The sequence below is a fragment of the Protopterus annectens genome, chromosome 3.part1, assembly GCF_019279795.1.
Source record: "Protopterus annectens isolate FY-2018-M chromosome 3.part1, PAN1.0, whole genome shotgun sequence".
Classification (NCBI taxonomy): domain Eukaryota; kingdom Metazoa; phylum Chordata; order Ceratodontiformes; family Protopteridae; genus Protopterus; species Protopterus annectens.
The window spans coordinates 128,607,015-128,628,055 of NC_056732.1; the positions used below are offsets into that span (position 1 = coordinate 128,607,015).

A 21,041-nucleotide genomic window follows, 5' to 3' on the forward strand; every position below is an offset into this window, starting at 1 on the left:
TGGTGGAATGCTAGCCCTTCCTCTTGCAGTACTGCTCCCCCTGTGGACCAGGAGGGTCTATAATTGCAACATGGGTGCAATCTTTCACATTGAGTACCTCAGGGAAATGTGCCAGCCCATAAAAGGCATGCATAAGCATGGCTTGGTCCTGAGGTGAAACTGGGAAATAGATGTACTGATCCACATGTGGCAAGAGTACATCTAGAAACTGCTGCAATGTCCTTGAGACAGAAGCCTGTGAGCTCCCCAATGTGTCCCCAGTCAGTCTCTGGAAGGTCTGCATAGCAAGCATAGTGACTGATATACATACTTTGGTGTCCTCATGGATAGGAAGTGCATGCATTCCTCCAGTGCCCCTATGGGGGTCAAACATCTCCACAAAGACCCACTCTAAACTTATCAAGGATTTCTTGATTATTTAAGTTATAATGAGTAACCCTTTGCTTATATTTTTGCCTGGTGAGTGCCACTGGGTGCAAGCAGGTTTGGCCCAGCCAAGACTAGCAAGTCAGACCTGGAAATAGCAAAGCCCGCAGCAAGTGATATCATTTTTGTTGATTGCAACTCTGACAGATGTGGTGAGGTTTCTCCTTATATAGTGCATCTATGACCAATGAGACAATGTGGGAAAATCTGACTATGAATCACAAATGATGTAAAACATACTTCATTAGAATACAAAGATTTACATTACTCCTCATTTCCATCTTATTATTTGGACATTTACATAAACATATATGAGGTCAATGCACACTGGCACAAGCAGCCTCTATGAATCACAGCTCAGCTGCAGAATTCCATGAGCATCACAGGCTGCCTCAGTGCATTTATGTAACTGACTATGTATACTGGCATTAGTGTCATTTAACCCAAGAGACTGCCCTGCATTTAGCCACAGCTGCCAGATTGGTTCTTTGTACTCTAACTTCACCTCCCATGGACTTCTCTTGGGTAAGATAGGAACGTGCTCAAGAGGAATAAACAAAAACTTGGAATACTGTTTGAACTGTGAAGTACATCTAAAAAGTGCATTATTGTCATTTTAATTTTCTGTGTTATAATGATGTTCATAAACAGTCTTACGTATGGTTCTCTCTATCTTACCCATAAAAAAATGATGACAACAATCACAGAAACAAATAAACTACCCCTTTAGTGTCATGTATATCTGACATTTAATGTTCATTCATTTATTATTGAGTTCAGCTTCAATTTCGCCCCTGTGCAAAGGAACTTGCTCTGTATTCAATAACCAGAAATCACCAGTCCCTTTCTATTGGTTACAGTTATATTTGCTCTTGGTGGCTGTAGTTGTAGTTTTCCTTTTGTGTTTATATGCCTCTTACAGTATATGTAAATTCAGGCCCTTTAGCCAGTGTTTCCAAAGCTCTATCAAAACCACTACAAATTTTCTCTTTCTCTTTCATAATAATTTTTATAGTGTTGGTATCAGACCCACACCCAAGTACCATTGTTCTACTAAAGTTAACATTGATAGCTTTTGGTCATTATAAGACTTTTAGTGGCTAATAGCCTTCCCCCAGAACTGATATATATATAGATAAAATAAGATTCCTTTATTGTCATTGCACAAGTACAGCAAAATTTGTAGAAATCCTCCTAAGGTGCATTCACATATAATGAGCATGAATAAATAAGAGAATACAATACTATGCACTACCAAAAAATACAATATAATGCAATACAGCGCAGTAAACAACTAAGTTATTGCATTTGGATATATTGCACAGGAATATAAGGATATACCTTATAGTGCAAATGGCTATTATCTGTACTCAGTGTGAGTGTTTAGTATTGTTCAGTTCATGTATGGCCCTGGGATAGAAACTGTTCTTAAGTCTCTTTGTCCAAGATGGAATGGACCTGAACCATCTGCCAGTAGCTCGAGTAGGTGATGTCCAAGTTGAGAAGGGTCTTTCAAGATGTTGGCTGTCCTGCTGAGACAGCGAGAGCTGAAGAGTTCCTCCAAAGAGGGCAGTGAGCAGCCAGTGATTTTCTGGACAGAGTTAAAGATCCTTTGAAGGGTTTTCCTGTCTGCTGCAGAGCTGTTGGTATACCACATAGAAATGCAGTATGTTAGCATACTTTCAATAAAATTGTGGTAAAAGACACCAGTAGTTTCTCTTGCAGGTTATTTTTCTTGAGGATCCTTAGGAAATGGAGTCTGTGTTGTGGCTTCTTGATTACCTCCATGGTGTTTATGGACCAAGAGAGACCTTCTGCCACATGTACACTTAGAAACTTGAAACTACACATTCTCCATTGACATATATTGGGTTGTATTCTGTGTTGTGCCTATGGAATTCTATTATGAGTTCTTCTGTGTTGGCAGAGTTTTGGTGAGGTTGTTCTCAGTACACCATGCAGCTGGTCTTTTGAACTTCATCTCTGTATGCTGTCTCGTCTCCTCCTGAAATAAGTCTAACCACTGTTGTATTGTCCGCAAATGTAATGATGGTATTAGTAGAATGAGAGGGGACAGAGTCGTGGGTGTAAAGAGTATATGGAAAGGGGCTAAGCACACAGACTTATGGGACACCAGTGTTGAGCCTTGGAGTGGAGGAGAGGTATGGGCCTAGTCTAACCATCTGAGAACAGTTAATCAGAAAGTCTAGAATTCAACTGTAGGTAGGTTCTGAAAGTCCTAGGTCAGCGAGTTTAGGGACCAGTCTATCTGGGATAACTGTGTTAAAAGTTGAACTAAAGTTTTGCTGTTTCCACCTTAAAACAAGTCAAAAAATAATTAAGTTCTTCTGCCATCGAGGCATCTCCATCAACAGCCATACTGTTACTGGTTATATGATTGGTGATGTGCTGAATACCTTGCCATAGTCATTGAGAGTCCTTGTTGGTGAAGTGGTTCTCTATCTTCCTTTTATAGGCTGCTTTAGCCCTCTGATGGCTTTCTTTAGGTTGGCTCTAGCCATGCTGTAAAGGTGTCTGTTGGCAGACCTGAAGGCTGTATTGCGGTGCTTGAAAAGAGATCTGACCTCCTCCGTCATCCAGGACTTCTGATTAGGGTACACACGAATGTACTTTCTGAAAGTGACATTGTCAACACAGGTTATTATGTAGCAGAGTACCGTTGATGTATACTCTTCCAGATCCTGATCCTCGAAAATGTCCCAGTTAGTTCTTTCAAAGCAATCCTGTAGCTGCAAGAGTGCATCCTACAGCCATATTTTAACAATCGTTGAAGTAATCTAGTCTTTTCCCCTAACAGGAATGCATCCTGAAGTCTAGAATATGGACAAATGGTCTGACTGGCCTAGATGAGGCAGCTGTTTTGCTCTAATGTCATCCTTGATATTTGAGTTGGGCTTGCCCAATGTATTTTCCTCCCTGGTTGCACATTTGATGTGTTGATGAACTTTACGGAGAACTGACTAAGTCTGTCTGATTGAAATCACCAGCTATGATATGAACATCTTCAGGATGGATGTTTTGTTGCTAGTTAATGATGTCAAACAGGTGACCTAGTGCTGTGCAAGCATTAGCACCTGGTGAAATGTAAACAGCTGTAACTATGACAGCAGTGAATTCCCGAGGTAAATAAAAGGGCCTGCATTTGATTGTCATATACTCCCGATCAAAAGAACAGTAACTGTCTACAATCTTTGCATTGGTACACTAGCTGTTATTTACATAGATACAAAGCCCCCACCTCTGCAATTACGTGAGTCTTTCTTCCTTTATTTATTTGGACTGCTACCTTCCAAAATTTCATCCCGGAATGTTTACAGAAGATGGTGGAGATACCCTCTCTTTAAAAACATACCTATTAAAATTTTCATCTCATTTTTCAATGTGATGTCATATGAAATTATCCTTGCAAGCCTCACCAGTTCACTTTTGAACAATTATTTCTTTTTTTCAGAAATGGTGGTAACTTTGAAAATGTAAATATGAATTTGAGAAGGTAAGCTTCCTGTAAATGGTCAAAACAAACATACCTGTTTCGGACTTCTTACTAATGGTTATGTCTAGGTGCTGGATTATCTCATGGGATATATTTTAAATGAATTAAAAAAAAAAGCATTAGTTACAATGATTTATTCCAGAAAGTCACCAAGTGCTTTCACATGGGCATTACAAAAATAAAAATGTCCCTAATAATTCTTCTTTTTTGTGTGCAAGTTATCTATGGGGGGCAGGAAGTACTGCTCCCAACAAAATGACCATGCCCAGTGTTATTACTGTTATTTTTTTCACTGTTCTTAAAATAGAAGGCTAAATTCAGCTTCCAAGAAAACATTTTTAATTCAAGCAGTGTTAGCCATATCATTTTTTTTCTAGCTGTAACAAATGTAAAAAAACATGAAAAATCTTGAAGTAATTTTGTAATTAAAAACATTGCAGTATCAAATAATATATTTTCATGTAAGTTGTATCCTTCCTCATCACGTGGAAACTTTGAGAACACTATCTGATCATGATTGCCACACATACCATCAGATAACTGTAAGCCATAGAAACTGACATTCTACCTGCAGAAAGTTCACTGTTACAGTTAATAGATTCATGACAAGTCGGTGCATTTTTTTTATTTATTTCACTACACTTTGGAATTTCTGAAAATTTCTGCATGCGTCTTGCAGCCCTGCTACATTTTCTTTTGGTTCTTTACTTTCTGCCAATGGGGGCTCCTTTGTGTTTTGTTCTAGCATGATCTCACCCATTGCAAGTAATGGGTGAATGGGGACTTCTGCCCGGACGAGCTAACTCATGCAACAAAACAATTCTCTAAATTCTCAGCTGCATAAACACCTTACTGCTGGCATTTTCTGTGGAGAGCACAAAGCTAATTAACATATGCCACTCCCCCAGAAATGTTCGACAGGCTGAGGAGACAGAATACCAAGGTGATTGTACGGACCACATAGAATCATTTCAGGGGGTCTGTCTCTGAATCAGAATGGGTTAGTGCCAGTAAGAAAGAAGGGATTACTTCTGGGAATATCCATTTCTGAATCCCAGAGAAAGTGTTTTCCATTTGGACATTTGCTTAAACATATCCACATACAAGGTCACAGCAACACTAGAAAAGAAAAGTTTTTCTTGCATATATACATACATATGGTCTGTCTTGTGTAGGACTGACTACTGACAATTAATTGGAACTGTTTTGACAACTCTTGGTTGGCTATCTGTGCTGTGATCAAGCACCACTCACTGATGCACTATGTTCCCAAATAAGTGGATGTAAAACAAATATTCATGATGCAAATTTAATTCATGTTATCATCCATGGATTTTTGCAGCTAATGTGGAGTAACAAAGCTCTAGGAGATGATCTGGATAGTGTAGTACTGATGTGCCCATGGTTACCTCATAAAGGTTATAAGATGAGACTGCTAGATTCCAGGAATCCATAGCCACAGAAGCTGCTAAGAAAGATGTGCTACTTGACCACAGTGGATGCTAAAATGATGGGAGTGAATGGACAGATACCATTCATCACTCAAATGATTATCCTGCAGAATTTATATGCAGTTCTGTTTGCTCTCTCTATGGATGTGCCCACTGTCGAAGCCAGCTAGATAGTTTATGAGTACTTCTACAGGAGAGATACATTGGAAGGTATCATGAGATCTCAAAGAGAAGGATGTAACTCCTGGTGGGGATTTCTTTCTTCAGAGAGTAGCATTATCCGAAGGCTGGAACATGGAGGTATGAGGTTTCTTGGCGCTGAAGCTGTTAAGGACAGGAAGTGAATCTTCATGTTCACACAAACACCTATAAAAGCTCAGGACAGGGATATTACTATATCGATGGTACAACTTTAACTGTGGATTTGTTTCTTTGTGCACTTTTATTGGTTAACCAGGGGCATCCAAACTAGGCATAATTCATTTTCAGTACTGGTCAAAGGAGGAAAGTTATACATAAAGCTCACTGCAGCTTTACAAACTAATAAATAAAAAATGAAAATATACGGGGTAGAGAGTTAAAGTTCTAATTATCGTACTGGTGACCTGAGTTTGACTGGCAGTGTGGATGCCTATAGGAGCAGGCATGGCAGAGGAAAGAAATAAAAAATCTTAACAATGCTCTCCTCCCCCCAAATAGTTTGGATATATATTATGTTCAGAAAAGAGTAATTTATATGAATTGCAAGTATCCATGTAAATAGTTTAAAATATTTAAAATAGGTGGGGGTCGGTGCCCCCCACACACCCCCTTACTATATATACTAACTCCAGGGTCACACTACAGTGGGGAAAAGGCCATATATAACTTTCAGTGAAATGTGTTTCAGTGAATTGTGTTTTCAGTGACTTGAGCTTTCAGTGATTTGTGCACAGTCAAATGTGTTTCAGTGAATAGTCCTAGACCCATATATATATATATATATATATATATATATATATATATATATATATATATATATGTATGTATAGAGAGAGAGAGATATGCATATAAGCAAAAAATAAACTATATGAAATAAGTATACAACTGTCACAAATATGTGATAAAAAGTTTATTACTTTAAGTATCAGGAAAAGAGTGAGACCAACAAATGCTAACTGAACTGGACTATGAGTATGAAGAGAAACCACGGACATATTTCCAGCACAAGTAAAAGTGGAATAATTAACAGTAGCTGGACATGATATAGAATATATAGTACTGCAAACAGCTTTTGATAGTTTTTTTTTTTTTTTTTTAAGAATGTGCAGGCAGATCCAGGCTTTTGACAGATATAGGAAAGTGGATGGTGCAGAAGACGGGCTTGCATTGATGTTTTTCTGGTAACTCATCTGTTGCATTTGCATGACATGTTTAAGTAGAGGGGATTATAAATAGCCTTTCTTAAAGGAGTCTAGAGACAATAAAACAGCCATAATATTTAGTTTCCTTAGGTGTAGATTCTACTGTGAAGGTGTCAGACAGTTCGCATTCTGACGAGAAGTGACATCATTTTGTGCCAGTTTACTATCAAAATCTCACAAATGACAATTGTGAGTGTGCATACATGCGAGCTGAAATGTCATAAAACAAATTACCAATCAATCACATAACCAAAAGTAGGAATTAAGGAAAATCGACAATTCAGGAATGTTGACTTTACCAAAAATACCTACACTTCCCTGCTACACATATATACAAACTTCGAGATCACACTACAGTGAAGAAAAGGGTAAATTTCCTGATCCCCACTACAGTGCGATCTCCGTTCAAAATGCACACTGGCATTTGCTCTTGTGGATTCATCATTTTTAAAATCAATGTTACAACAACTCGGAAAATTGTCTTTCGCCTTTCCAGGTCGTGTAACTGACATGCAACATTTTGATGGTAAATCTTTTGTGCCTGACACTCATGAATGCATTCACAATACAGTGCGATTTCTAAAACAGTCAAAATTTGAAAAGTCCATAAATGACTACAAAAGCATTCATACAGCGGGCCTTATATCCCACCCCACCCCTGAGTCGGAGGGTTGTGTCACCATATCCCTGAAACTTATAAATATGAGCTCCACAAGCACTGTATATCACCGTAAGGTAAAATTGCCAAGATACTGCACTATTGGACTTGACATACAATGCACAGGGATCACATATTAGTGGTCACACATTACAATGTCATCACTAACATTTTGCAGTTAGGCATGACACCCTAAATAATTTTGTCTTGTAACAAAGTCTAAACACATGACTGTTTCTGAATGCAGGACTTTTAATATGGAGGAAATGTACTGAAGAGATTATACCAGTCAAAATAATTCTGTGGATCTAAGGAGTAACCTTACTTATACACAAGGTGACTTTTTCTGAGCTATTTTATTTGCACTTTTGTCAACTGGCTGAGTACACTTGTCCAAGGTTCTGGTCATCTCTTCTGCTTACTTTATGAGACTCTTCACTACGGGATTCGACCACTAGCCACATGACTTATGCCAAACTCAGGGCAAGGGTAGGGAAAATCCTTTAGTTACGCACATCTGTACTGATACGATTGTTTAGATATGTCATGGTGGTAAACAAGATCCTAAGTGACCAATCTTGATATTTCTTTGGCAAGTTGATAAACAGGCTGGAGGGGAAGGGTAGAGGAAATCCCTGAAAAAAGGTCTTGGAAATCCTTGTCCTTACCTCCAACAAAATTTGTCAAATCTCAAGAATGCTATACAAAAAGCAGTCTTCACAAATGAACAGATATTTACTCCATTAGGGTAGTATATATCAAGGAATGAGGCAGAAACAGCAATGTCATGAAAGAGAAAGTGGAAAGTTATAAGCACTAATGCCTGAAACCGCAGTATCACGTTACTTCAACTGCTGGCTTTTGTGGATGAGGGATGTTTCAGTATGATGGGAGTTACAAAAACATGGTACATGGTACACTTAGCCAAAGGGGACTGTTCTTGGTTACTTCTTGAACTGTTCTGTAGCTGTCTACACTTCGCTTTAGCCTAACAAACGCTGGTGTAATACGCCAACTGCACGTGTCTGTGTTAGCTTCTCATTGCCTTGCCAGTCGCTACCGTATGGTGCTCTATGATCACAATGTTATTCTGCTTTCTGCAGTATTAATAGTTTAAAATCTGCTTAGTTTTACCTTGTATTTTGCTATAGATTTTCTGATTTGATTTAGTGTCTTCGGAGTGAATTGATTATCTCCAGACGACACTACTCTCTTCTATATTGCTTGAAACAGTTTTACTAGTTATTGACTTAGCCAGTTGTGCACTTGTCTGCTAGTAGATCCGCTGGGCTTTAAAAGTTTTTGACCCAGTTTAACTGAGTCAGTTGTATTCTGAACATTGTATTACTCTTTGTATTACAGTTTGATTATACTTTAGCATATTATTTTACCTGTTTAGTACCAATTTTAAGTATTGCAGTGTGTCTCTGTTACTAACTCTTACTCATCTTTCCTCCTGTCTCCAGTTGTTTTGCCCTGTTTTCCCTTGGGACCTTGCCTGGGTGGACACATTTGTTGGACTATGGTCACCTACCTCATCCATACATTTTGCTTAGGCAATATACTGCTCTACTGCCTCAAATCCCCACTTTGGACATTGGAACAGAGTCTCCCAGAGGATACTGAGAAAGTATGTGTGTGTGTTACTACTTGGGCCTCCACTGCTTCTAACTCTGTTTGTTAGTTTTGAAAGCTATCTCCCTGCCAGGACAGCCAGCAGCCTAGACACTTCTCTTTTTCTCCCATCCACTTCTCTCCCATCTCTTCCCTGGGTTTCACCAGCTCTTCCTTATTTTATCATACTCAGCCCCTAGACCTACCTAGTTGGCCTAGTGCATTGTCTGCATTGACCACTAGAGGGCGTCCCCTCCCCATTGTCACTACTTTTCCCTCATGCATTTCTTGCTTTTACTCTGCTAATATCTTCATTCCTACTTTCCCATCCATATTACATATAGAATTCCTTACTTACCCTGCTACTACTTACTCTCCTGTAACCTATGCTCCACTGATTGGCTCTCGATCCTCTCCTGGTGTCTTCCCGCTCCGTTCGCCCTTCGGGCTCACTCCGCTCCCCTACCCTGCCCCCAAATTCCACCCGCCCCCAGCACCTCTAGCTATATCCCTCTTGGAACCACACCTACTTCCTCCCTACAACAATCAACCTCCAACACTTAGACACTCCCCCTACTGGCCTATTACCTAGCTATTACCACACCTACAGCTACTCCAAATTATCACACTTTAATTCAACACTCCCACCCACATAATTTAACCCATCCAGCTTCAACACCCCAAACTCAACACCCCACACTACCTTCCAGGCTATCTATACAGCAAACATAGTACATATATCAGTCAACTACAATACCTTAACACCACACAATCCTCTTCAAAATGCCTTTAAAACCTTCATCCTTCACTATTTTACTATTACTATCTCTTAAACTGATATATCTTTATTACCTTACCCAACCCTGCACTTCCAATCATTCACTACTCTATCATACAACAAACCATCTGAACCCCACTCACTCACACTCACACCATCAAATCTCTCCCCATCTATATCCTATAACTCAGCTCCTAACCTTCTCATTCAAAGTGTTCTTCTCACAGAAGAACCATATTCCCATAGCAAATAAAAATCCATTTACCTACACAACATATCCAAGTCCCTTTCATATTCTTCTTAACTACCTCTCTAACCCAGTCTTCCATCTCATTACCAATCTTTTATCCGGAGATATCCATCCCAACCCAGGTCCCTCCTCTTCTGCTCACAAACCTTTATTATTTACTTCTCTAAACTCACAAAGTATAGTCAATAAAGTCCCTACCCTCCATGCATGGCTCAAGCATAACAATCCCAACATCCTATCCATTTCAGAAACATGGTTAAAACCATCTATAAAAGACTCTGAAATAACTCCACCCAGCTATTCTATCATTAGAAAAGACAGGACCCAGAAAAAAGGTGGTGGAGTAGCTCTCTTATATTCTTCTTCCTTGCTAATTACTCCTTACAACAAACCTATTCCTAAATTTAATAACGCCGAACTACTCCTCACTCTCCTACAGGTTAACAAGCACAAACACATATGTCTAGCATCCCTCTATATCCCCCCAGGGGATAATATTTCCACACTTGAAAATATCCTCTCATGGCTCTCAAATAACATCAGCAACGAAACCATAATCCTAGGTGATGTTAATATCAACTGGGCCTCCATCCAGTCTCCAACCAACCCTCTTAATATCAACCTATATAACTTTTCATAGCTAATCAACTCTATAATGCACCCATCAAAAAACCCCTCTTCTGGCACCATTCTTGACTGGATTCTAGTGTCACATCCCCACTATTATTCTGATAGTGGTATTCTTCCTGAACCTCTTAGTGATCATATGCCTATCTTCACCCACCGACTCCCATGCATTTCCTACCGCACCCATAACTACATCACCACCCGCAATGATAAAAACTTTAACCCATCAACCTTCTTACAATCTTTAAAAGAATTAACTGGAACAATCTAAGGATACTACCATTAGATGATGCAGTTGCCCACTTTAACGGTACATTCTTAGATATACTTGACTCCCAAGCCCCTCTGAGAACTAAAAGAATAAAAACTAATTCTGCCCCCTGGCTAACCAAAACCACACTATCAACCATGCGCCTTAGAAACAAAGCATGGGGACTCTGAGAAATAAGACCCAAGAACTCCATATTGCTTATAAAAACCTACGTAACAAAGTAAAAAAGCTTATAATCTCTGACAGACAACAACACTTCTATACACTCCAAAACAATAATAAAACTAATCCTCAAAGATTCTGGAAGGGGATCTCTACCCTCCTTAACCCCAGCAAACCACACACCCCAAACCCTGACCCTAATACCTCTGACTCAGATTTAGCCACACAGTTCAACTCCTTTTTCATCGAATCTATTAGCAAACTCACCTCCTCCTTCTCATGCTCCACCTCTACATCTAATTCACCCCCACCCTCTACCACAAACATCCCTTCCCTCATTACCTCTTCCCCACATTCTCATCTACCTACTTTCCCTCTTCCACCTCATCCACTTCTCTAACCCCTTATCACCCACATCATCCTCAAACTCTCTCTCTCCCCTCTCTACTCTTTTCTCTTTAAAACCTATATCCACTTCCACCATAAAGAAACTCCTTCAGAAACTAAAGCCATGTACTAATGCACCTGATAACATTCCCTCCTACTTCCTAAGTATAGCTGCAGAAGCAATCGCCTATCCTATTAGCATCCTAATCAACCGCTCCATCAATGAATGCACAGTGCCCGAACTCTGGAAGAAAGCTTTCATCATCCCCCTGCATAAAGGAGGCAGCAATTGTAATGTCAACAACTTCCGTCCTATTGCTATCCTGTCCCCCATTTCCAAACTTCTAGAAAAATGTATCCAAATCCAACTCTTACCACATCTCTTAGATAATAACCTTCTAACACCTACACAACATGGTTTTAGGCCAAACCATAGCACTATGACAGCCCTCCTGTCCTTCCTTGAGACTGTTAATAGAGCTCGCGACTCAGGCCACACTGTCTCTACCTTACTACTTGACCTCTCTAAGGCCTTCAACACTATATCACACAGCCTGCTCTTAACCAAACTTTCAGAACTTAACCTCTCTCCCTCCATCATAAATTGGTTCTCCAGCTATTTATCTAATAGACACCAAGCCATTAAATGGAAAAAGGCCACTTCCTCTTTCCTTAATATCCCCACTGGAGTTCCCCAAGGATCAATTCTTGGTCCCCTTCTGTTTAATATATTTATAAATGATTTCCACAAATCCATTCCATTCGCTAACATCATCCAATATGCAGACGATTCTACCATTATCTGCTCTGCCACCTCTTCCTCCTTGCTTCAAAAACTTACTCAAGAAGCTTTTTCAATCACAGAACATTGGATGAAAATAAATCACTTAGCCCTCAATGCCTCCAAAACAAAGCTAATGGTATTTACCCCTTCTAAATCCACTTACTTCGACACAAACACCTTCTCTATCACAAGCCAAGATAACACACCCTTGGAACTGGTGTCTGAAACCAAGTTACTTGGTGTACAAATTGACAGTCGGTTCAATTTTAATTCCCATCTACAACTGAATATTAAAAAAAAACATCAAAAACTAGGTATGCTCTACCAGCAGAATCAGTACCTTACAAGCTCCTCCAAAATCACTCTCGCTTCCTCCTTTCTTATCCCCTCCCTCCTCTATGGGGCTCCATTGTTAACTAATCTGCAGACCTCTCAAAAAAAAACAGCTTGCTTCCTGCTATAATAAAATCGCCAAATTCGCTAACAGCCACAGATCATCCACCCATCACTGTTCCTCTCTCCTAAAACTAAATTGGCTTGAACTACCCAATCACCTCACTTATATACAACTGACTTTAGCTCATAAGCTCATTCTCAGCCCCTCTCTTTGTCCCTCCCTGTCTTCGGCCTTTAAAATGCACCTACCAAACAGAATCTTAAGATCTAACAATCAAAACCTACTAGAAGTTCATAAACCATCCCATCCCCCAGGCAAACACCTACTATCCTTTAACCTAGCCCGCCTTTGGAACTCACTCCCACCATCCATACACACCACCTCCAACCAGCACATGTTCAAAAAATCTCTTCCTACACATCTAAAATCCCAATGGGAATGCTCTTGCTCTCACCCCTCATAAACATAAGATTACCTCACTTTACCCAACAAATCTTATGTGCCTACTGAAAAACCTCTCCATATTGTAATATATCATGACTATCTTATCATGTTTACCTCACATTAATCTTCATTGTATTGTATTGTTTTGAATGCTTGTAAATTTTGATGATAATGTTTTATCTTTTTACTTTGTATAATTTTAGTAGTAATCTTGTAAGTACCTAATCTGTCTGATTTTTGGAGCTTTTCTCCCCAGGACTCCATTGAAAATGGGTTCTTTTTGGCCCAATGGACTATCCTGGTAAACCAACTGCAAATAAATAAATAAATAAAAAATGCCGTTCCATGACTGAGATGTATGTTCACCAGGGTACATAACTGAGAGGAAGAGGAGCAGATAAGCCTGATGAAGGAGATGTACAGGACTCTGCCTCATAGATGGGATCTAGCTAATAGGACAAAATACTTATCTGGGAGGAGATAAAAGTGCTATGGGATACTATGGGGACAGGATCTATGTTATAATGAGTAACCTACTGGTGGATGAAGACTGACCACTCAAGCTTCAGTTGCTTGAGGTTCAACCTGACAATGGTTGGAGTTCGTCCATAGGAAATCACCGTAAGGAAGATGTGCCAGAAACAATTCCCTTTTTGGAGAAATTTCCCTCTGTTTTGAGTTGGTGCAACCGTGCAGTTGGTATATATAATTGGGGGGAAGGTGTGGGGATTGACCCCCCCCCCCCCCAAAAAAAAAAAAAAACAGAAAGTGTTTTTCATCAGGGGTTTTTGACAAATGCAGTTCAGGGATTCTGATCCTCTGTGCATTTGGTTTTGTCCTCTCAAACTAACTTTTTTGTTAAAAAAAGTAATGTTAAAAAAATGTTATTTAGTACTGCTTTTGTAATCATGGCTTGTCATTTTAAGTTTATAGGTAAATGGTTTGGTATTGGACTAGCTTCTACATCGTCCTGGTTTCAGAACATGAAGGACAAGATGAAGATGTGTACGAACGTCATAAAGCCCATGGCTGACAACTCACTGGATGTCACCCGCACCTTTTTAACGTAAGCACTTACCAAAGTGGAAATGCATGTTTTATACTGCAAGCAGGATCTATGATGTTAGTGGAAGGTTAGTATATGACATATGAAGTTATTGCAACATCTGAAAAAAAAAACAGTAGTAAGGGACATTTTTTTTGTTGCACTATCTAAACAGCACTTTGCAGTCATTATTTTCCCTGGAACACCATTATCTATCTGTATGTATTCAGCCTTATTTATTTTCAGAATTTCAGCAAGTCATGTAATTTACTAGGATGAAATGCAAACAATAGTAGACGTTTAGCAGTTAATCAGTAATGTATTATATTCCAACAAGATTTTAGTACAAAGGCAGAATTTAAGTACGATCATCGGCCAAGTCAGGTGCAGATTGTGGTAAGAGTAACAAAAAAAAAAAAAAGGGAAGAAACTTAGTGATACTGTTACTTTTTCTGCTATCTGCATTGCTCTCTCTTTGTCTAAAAACAGAAACAGAAACTCCATGAAACCTATGCAAAGTTGTGGGAATAAAGTGCAGGTTTTTGTTGGGCATATTAACCCCCATCCCTTACGTATGCACACTACTGTGAAATATTTAGATGAGGAATTGCTGGGTGCAGGCATTACTCTGGCTTAGCTGCAGACATCGACACGTCTGAAAATGTTCTCTGTAGAACTTTCATGGGTATCTTCATTAAAGCAGGATTGCATACTGTTGTTATAAACTGCAAATATGAATGAAAAAAGCAGCAGACTGCATGAGCATTGTGTGCAGGCATCCTACTGTTCACGTTTATACAAAAAGCAGTCCTGCCGAATGAACAGATATTTACTCCATTAAGGAACCCCTGAGATACAACGAAATGGGAATCCAGCTCATCGAGTTCGTCAGCCCTTGGGGAAAATGTCATTAGGAGCTTTTCCAGAAGGGGAAGCACCCTTACATCTCCCATCTGCGTGTAAGCCCTCCACCTTTTAAACTTATGTATGTCAACAACATGGTCACACAAAGGAAAATCCCCCAAAGCAAAGGAATTATGGCTGGTGTGCACCCCAAAATCATTCTGGTGGCAACCTCCAAGGAAAATCAGAGATCGTAGAGCTGAGCAGCTGAACGTGACAAGTTGTGTCCTCATCCAGTAGGAATTTGGTGAGGCATGAGAAAGGCCAAACAGCTGCAGGGAGTAATATGTGCCTCTAGTCTGTAGTGCAAAATCAGTCGATGACTTGATCTAGCAGTAGGTTCATGACTCATGACAACAAATGCCATGCTGTTCTAGATTATGTATCTAACCCACATAATGGACAAAAGTAAGCACTTGGATAGCCGTTTACACCCAATGCTGCAGTTGTATTCACCAAACACAGCAAAATAGTGGATACGATTAACGCTGAATCCACATAATGGAGTGCATGTACAGACTTGGGGTACAGGCTAGTGTAGTGGGATCAGTTTTAATAGCAATGAATGTTATGTGGTAAACAAATTGGCAGAATATTATATTTTGGTCAAAGGAAATAGAAACATGTGTAATTAGGTGTACCAAAGGGGAAATAATAAAAGACATTTGATCCCACTTATGAAATACCATGGATTTTGTAGATGCATTAAAATGCTGGTGTCAGTTATTGCATTTGGATGGTGATTTAGTGAAGAAAGTAAGCTTTATGCAACTTCTACTTCCCAAAATATTCTACTAATGTAGGAGGCATGCTATGGTTAAGTTGTTTATCTCAGTGGCAAGAGGTATGGAGTTTGATTCTCACCAAGAGAATTTGATTAGGTTTAAAATGATTAGAAGGGCAGCTAGCCCATTGCTTACTTAAGAAACTAAGGCATTAGAAGATGATCTTTGCCTAATGTTATGTGCATTGTGGTGGTTAAAATATATATGAGTACATCATGAAAAACAAGGTTGTTCTTAATAGAAAAAGAAGTTATGTTCTTACCATAATGTTCCATCTGTGCTGTTCATCTTCATTCATTCATGACTGATGGGTGTCAGTTCCGTCTGTGATGCCCATGCCATGGCCCAGCAATCAAGGAGCCTCAATCCTCATCACTAACACCAAAGAGGGCATCTCATATAGGAGGAAAGGATAACAAATACACACAGTAAGGTGCAATTTCCCTTAAGATCACAGAGAGATCACAGTCAGTCTGGGGCTGGTCACTCTCTTGCTCTCCAGGTCCCCAATAAGACTCTTCACTGGCACAGCTATAGGGTCCAGATCTCAGTTTAGTGGGCAAGCTAAAACCTCTAGCACCCTCTCTGCCCAACCAGTGCTTCATGTCCCTGCCCAGGTAGCTGACACACACACACTTGCACACTTTGAGAAGAGTTTATACAACCACACAGACACTCCTGGGGAAGGCTGGCACAGGCTCTCCAGCTGTGCCCCTTCTTCCCAGACTATACAGTAGTACCAGCTGCTACCACCCACTAATAATTATCAGCTACTCAAAGGCCCTTAAAAGGGTGTCCAATTATTACTGTGCAGTATATTGTTATCCAACTGGTAGTATAAACCCAGGGCTAAAGCTATAGGAGTGGCTTTGTACAATTTCATCAAAGGCATACAAGTTCTCTAAAGAGCTTAAATTATCTCTACACAAACCAGCCACAGTTAAAATGTTTTAAACTATTTAATAATAAATAATTAAAACCACAAGACAATACTTTCTACTACACACTGCTAGTCAAGTGTTCAGAGATCACACAGAAAAACTTAAAATAATTCAGTAGTACAGTTCTGACATCACAGAAAAACAGTCTAATCGTTCTAGCTATCTCTAAAAGAAAACACAAGTCTAAGATAACTTACATATGAGCAAGACAGTGCTGTTGAGTTGGATGGTGAAGACAAAATGCTTAATGTCTTCTGATTCTCTCTGTTTAAATTGCTATTTTCAGTCCTGATTCCCATTACATCATTTCACACTTTCTTGGGGTTCCCAGGCTGACAGATACATTCTTGTTATCTTAACCTGCAGGAAACTACATCAATAAAAGACATTCCACGTGTAAATTCTAGTAATTATTCCTTAAGTTAAAACAATAGGCAGGATGCTTCACTCCAGAATCGACTCAAAATTATTTCATGTGTGTCCCTTTGAAGTTAGAATTTGAACTTCAAAGGACAGACAAGAAATGCTTGGCTTAGCTTTCTTTACAGCAGAGGGCAATGTTGCTACATTGTTTTAAATAATTCAACATTCATATTTACAAATGATAGAATTATCTGCACAATTCTATCTGGCTAGGCTGGCAGCCTTCATCTATCTTCACCCAATCTTCACACCATCCTTGCAACTGAGTCAGCCTTATAACAAGCTCATGCCAGCCAAAAAACTCTCATACTAAGCTTTTACCCATAGTATCCCTCTCCCTATTACGTCAGACCGAGTTTGCTCATGATAAGGAAAGCAGAGGCTTTTTCAGAGCAGAAACCCTAAAGCAGGATTAGGACCAATCCGATCCTCCAGGAGCCTCTGGAGGGGGAAGGTGGGTGGGACGTAATGAATGAATGAAGATGAACGACACAGATGGAACGTTATAGTAAGGACATAACTTCTTTATCTGATGTTGCTAATCTTCATTCATTCCTTTCTGATGGGACAGAGTCCCTAGCAACTTTATGTCCTGGGAGGCCCTTATGGGAGAATGTTCCTGAGTACCATTGAACCAAAGTAAGCTCTTCCCCTGGAGACCAAGTCTAATTTGTAATGAGTAATAAAGGTATGGAGGGTTGACCAGGTTACAGCTGCACAGATATCATCCACTAAAGCCCTTGAATGAAAAGTCACAGAAGTTGCCATTGATCTGGTTGAGTGTGTTCTGACCTTGCTCGGTAGAGACATTTTATTATGATGGTAGATGAAGGATATACAGTTTCTCAACCACTTAGATAAGGTCACTTTAGATACACGGTCCCCCAATTTTGGGCCTGAGAAAGACAAACAACTGGTCTGATTTACGTACTGGTTCTGTTCTGTGTAGATAAAAATGTAATTGTCTATGTACATCCAGCAAATGAAGGCAGTATTCCCCTTTATTCAAATAGTTTGGAAAGATCATATAAGGATGTTTGATACACAAGGCCTGAGGCTCAGATATATGTCTAGCTAAAGTTATGGCTACTAAAACAGTTCCAGGACAAAAACTTCATACCACAAGAATTTGCAGGCTCAAAAGGTGGTTGTGTCAGGGATTGCAGCACTAGTGTTAAATTCCAAGGGTCAGTCAGTTCTTTGAAAGGTGGTCTGATATGTGAAACCCCTTTTACAAAGGTTTTGCAGAGGCGATGGGAGATTAAGGATAAATCTTGGAAACCATCATGAAAGTTTGAGATTGCAGCCAAATGGACTCGAATTGTGGAGGCTGCCACTCCTGACTGTAGAAGATCTTCACAGATAATCCAAAACCACAGTAACAGGAGCTGAGCAAGGATCCAGTTTTCTTTGTTGGGACCATAAAAGGAATCTCTTCCATTTGCTGAGATAGATTTTCCTGGTGGATGTTTCAGCCAGAAGAATATTACATACAGGGGAGGTAAGGTTACTCTGTCTTACTATTACCGGAAGTGGAGAAACCAAGCTGTCAGCTTGAGACTGGGAAGGTTGGGGTGCATCAGCCCTTGTGGATGCGAGATCATTTCCAGAGTTGGATACAGAATCCAGGGCTGTCATATTAGGTGAGGCCAAAGGATAGGAAACCAAATTTGTTGTGGCCAGTAAGGGGCAATGAGTATTACCTTGCTTCTCTGACGAAGGGCCTTCTTTAGAAAAAGGGGAATCACAGGGAAGGGAGGGAAGTCATACAGAAGTCCTGTGGGCCAATCATGTATCAGAGCATTCCTCAGGGATTCTCCCTGTGGGGGGATTAAGGCAAAGAAGCTGCTACATTTGTTGTTTAGTGGGGAGACGAAAAGATCACAGCAGGGCTGACCCAATGGCCGAAAAATCTTCACTGCCATGACTGGATTGAGGGACCACTCATGAGATAATAGGATACATCTGCTCAGCTTGTCTGCAATCATGTTGGAAATCCTAGGAATATGCATTGCTATCAGAAAGCGGGTGGAAGCTATCACCCATTGTCAAGTTCTCATGGCCTCTTGATATAAGAGATAGGACTTCATTTCCACTTGTTTCTTGATGTACCAGACTACTGACATGTTGTCGGACTGTATAGCAATTGTCACTAATGGAAGGGTGGATTAAAATTCTTGCAACACTAGAAGCACTGCCCTCAGTTCTAGGACACTGATATGCAGATTGGCCACTATGTCTGACCAGGTGCCTTGGACAGTCTTCCCTTGGTAAAGCCTCACCCTATCAGGGAAGCATCTGTGATCACTGTGGCCCTGGGTTGAAATGGGCAGAAGGGGTGACTTCATAGCTCTTCATCTGGTTTCATCCACCACAATAAGGCCTGTTTGCATCGTTGAGTTATACGTATTTGAAAAGACATAAGATGGTGCAAGGGATACCACTGTGCCAGTAGGAGCCATTGGAGAATTCTCATGTGTAGTCTTGCTAAGGGCACTATGGTAATTGATGCTGCCATGGAGCCCAGGAGTTGAAGAACCACCTGATTTGAGACTAGGTTTTGACAGAGTGTCACCTGAATTTGGGATCTTATCCCGTGTAATCTGTAGTCTGGAAGAGAGACTAGGCAAGCATGTGTATTGAAAATTGCCCCTATAAATTCCAAGGTTAGAAAGGGAATCAAGTTGGACTTTCCCCAGTGTACTGAGATTCCTAGGGATGCAGTTAGTTTGAGTGTATAGTTTAGAGCAATCTGCAGTAGACGCTTGGTGGTGGGGAGGGGGTGAGGAGACAATTGTCTAAATATGGAAACACCCAGAATCCTTGAAGTCTCAAGTGAGCTGTTACCACTGCCATGCGCTTGGTGAACACTCTAGGGGCTGTAGAAAGTCTGAAAGGCAGCCTGCAGAATTGGACGTGACTGGCTCCTAGCCAGAAGTGAAGGAATCTTCTGGAGTGCTTGTCCATTCTTATGTGGTAATACACATCCTGAAGCTCTACTGACCACATCCAATCATCTTTCTCCAAAAATGAAAGGAGAGTGAACCGTGACCATCCAAAATTTTTCCTGTGTGACAAATTTGTTCAGGATGCTGAAATCCAGAATTGGTCTCCAGCCCCATGTCTTTTTTGGCACTAAAAAGAATCTTGAGTAGAATATGGATCCTATCTGCTCTGGTGGGACTGTCTGGATGACTCTTTTTTTGAAACAGTTTTAGTATTTCTTGAGCTGCTGATTTGCTTTGACTGGGTGGAATGTCGGGAATTCATCTTGATGAATTTGGGTAAAGACTGAATGGGATGTGATGACCTCTGGTTATGATCCTCTGCACCAAGAGTCTGTAGTTATTGTTTGTCAGGCAGAAAGGTGCAGGGAAAAATGTCGCCCAACTGCTTCCAGAGGAAAGCAATCAGGCCACTCCTCAGGAGCGCTGATAGGGCTGTCCAGAGAAGGAATTTCTGGACCCCTGGTTACATGGACTCTCTCTGCCTCTGTAGGGGTGCCTTCTGGAAGAGTTACCCCCCTCTGCCCCTGGGAGTAAACTCGCCATGTGTGTCATGGAAAGGACCCTGAGATTTTTGTGCCACATCTTTCCACTCCTCTGGTTCCTAGAGTAGGGATGTTGAGGGGTGGAAAAATGTATGCCCATGGCAGACAGGGTCTTGCAGTCTTTCTTACAGCTGGCAAATGTGTCTTTTACTTTTGGACTGAAAAGTGAACAAGCTTCCACTGGAGCATTAAGAAAGGAAGACTTAAAATGGTCTGCAAAGTCACAGA

The 21,041-nt window shown here is 40.3% G+C and overlaps 1 protein-coding gene across 1 annotated transcript in view; it reads left to right on the plus strand.

Annotated features, from left to right (window-relative positions):
* The window catches only part of LOC122798037 (lipocalin-like), a 177,399-nt gene that overhangs the window by 25,312 nt on the left and 131,046 nt on the right, over positions 1-21,041 (plus strand). The window contains exon 2 of the mRNA XM_044066658.1: positions 14,093-14,232. Coding sequence (XP_043922593.1) covers positions 14,093-14,232 — 140 coding nt within the window. The remainder of the gene's footprint in view (positions 1-14,092; positions 14,233-21,041) is intronic.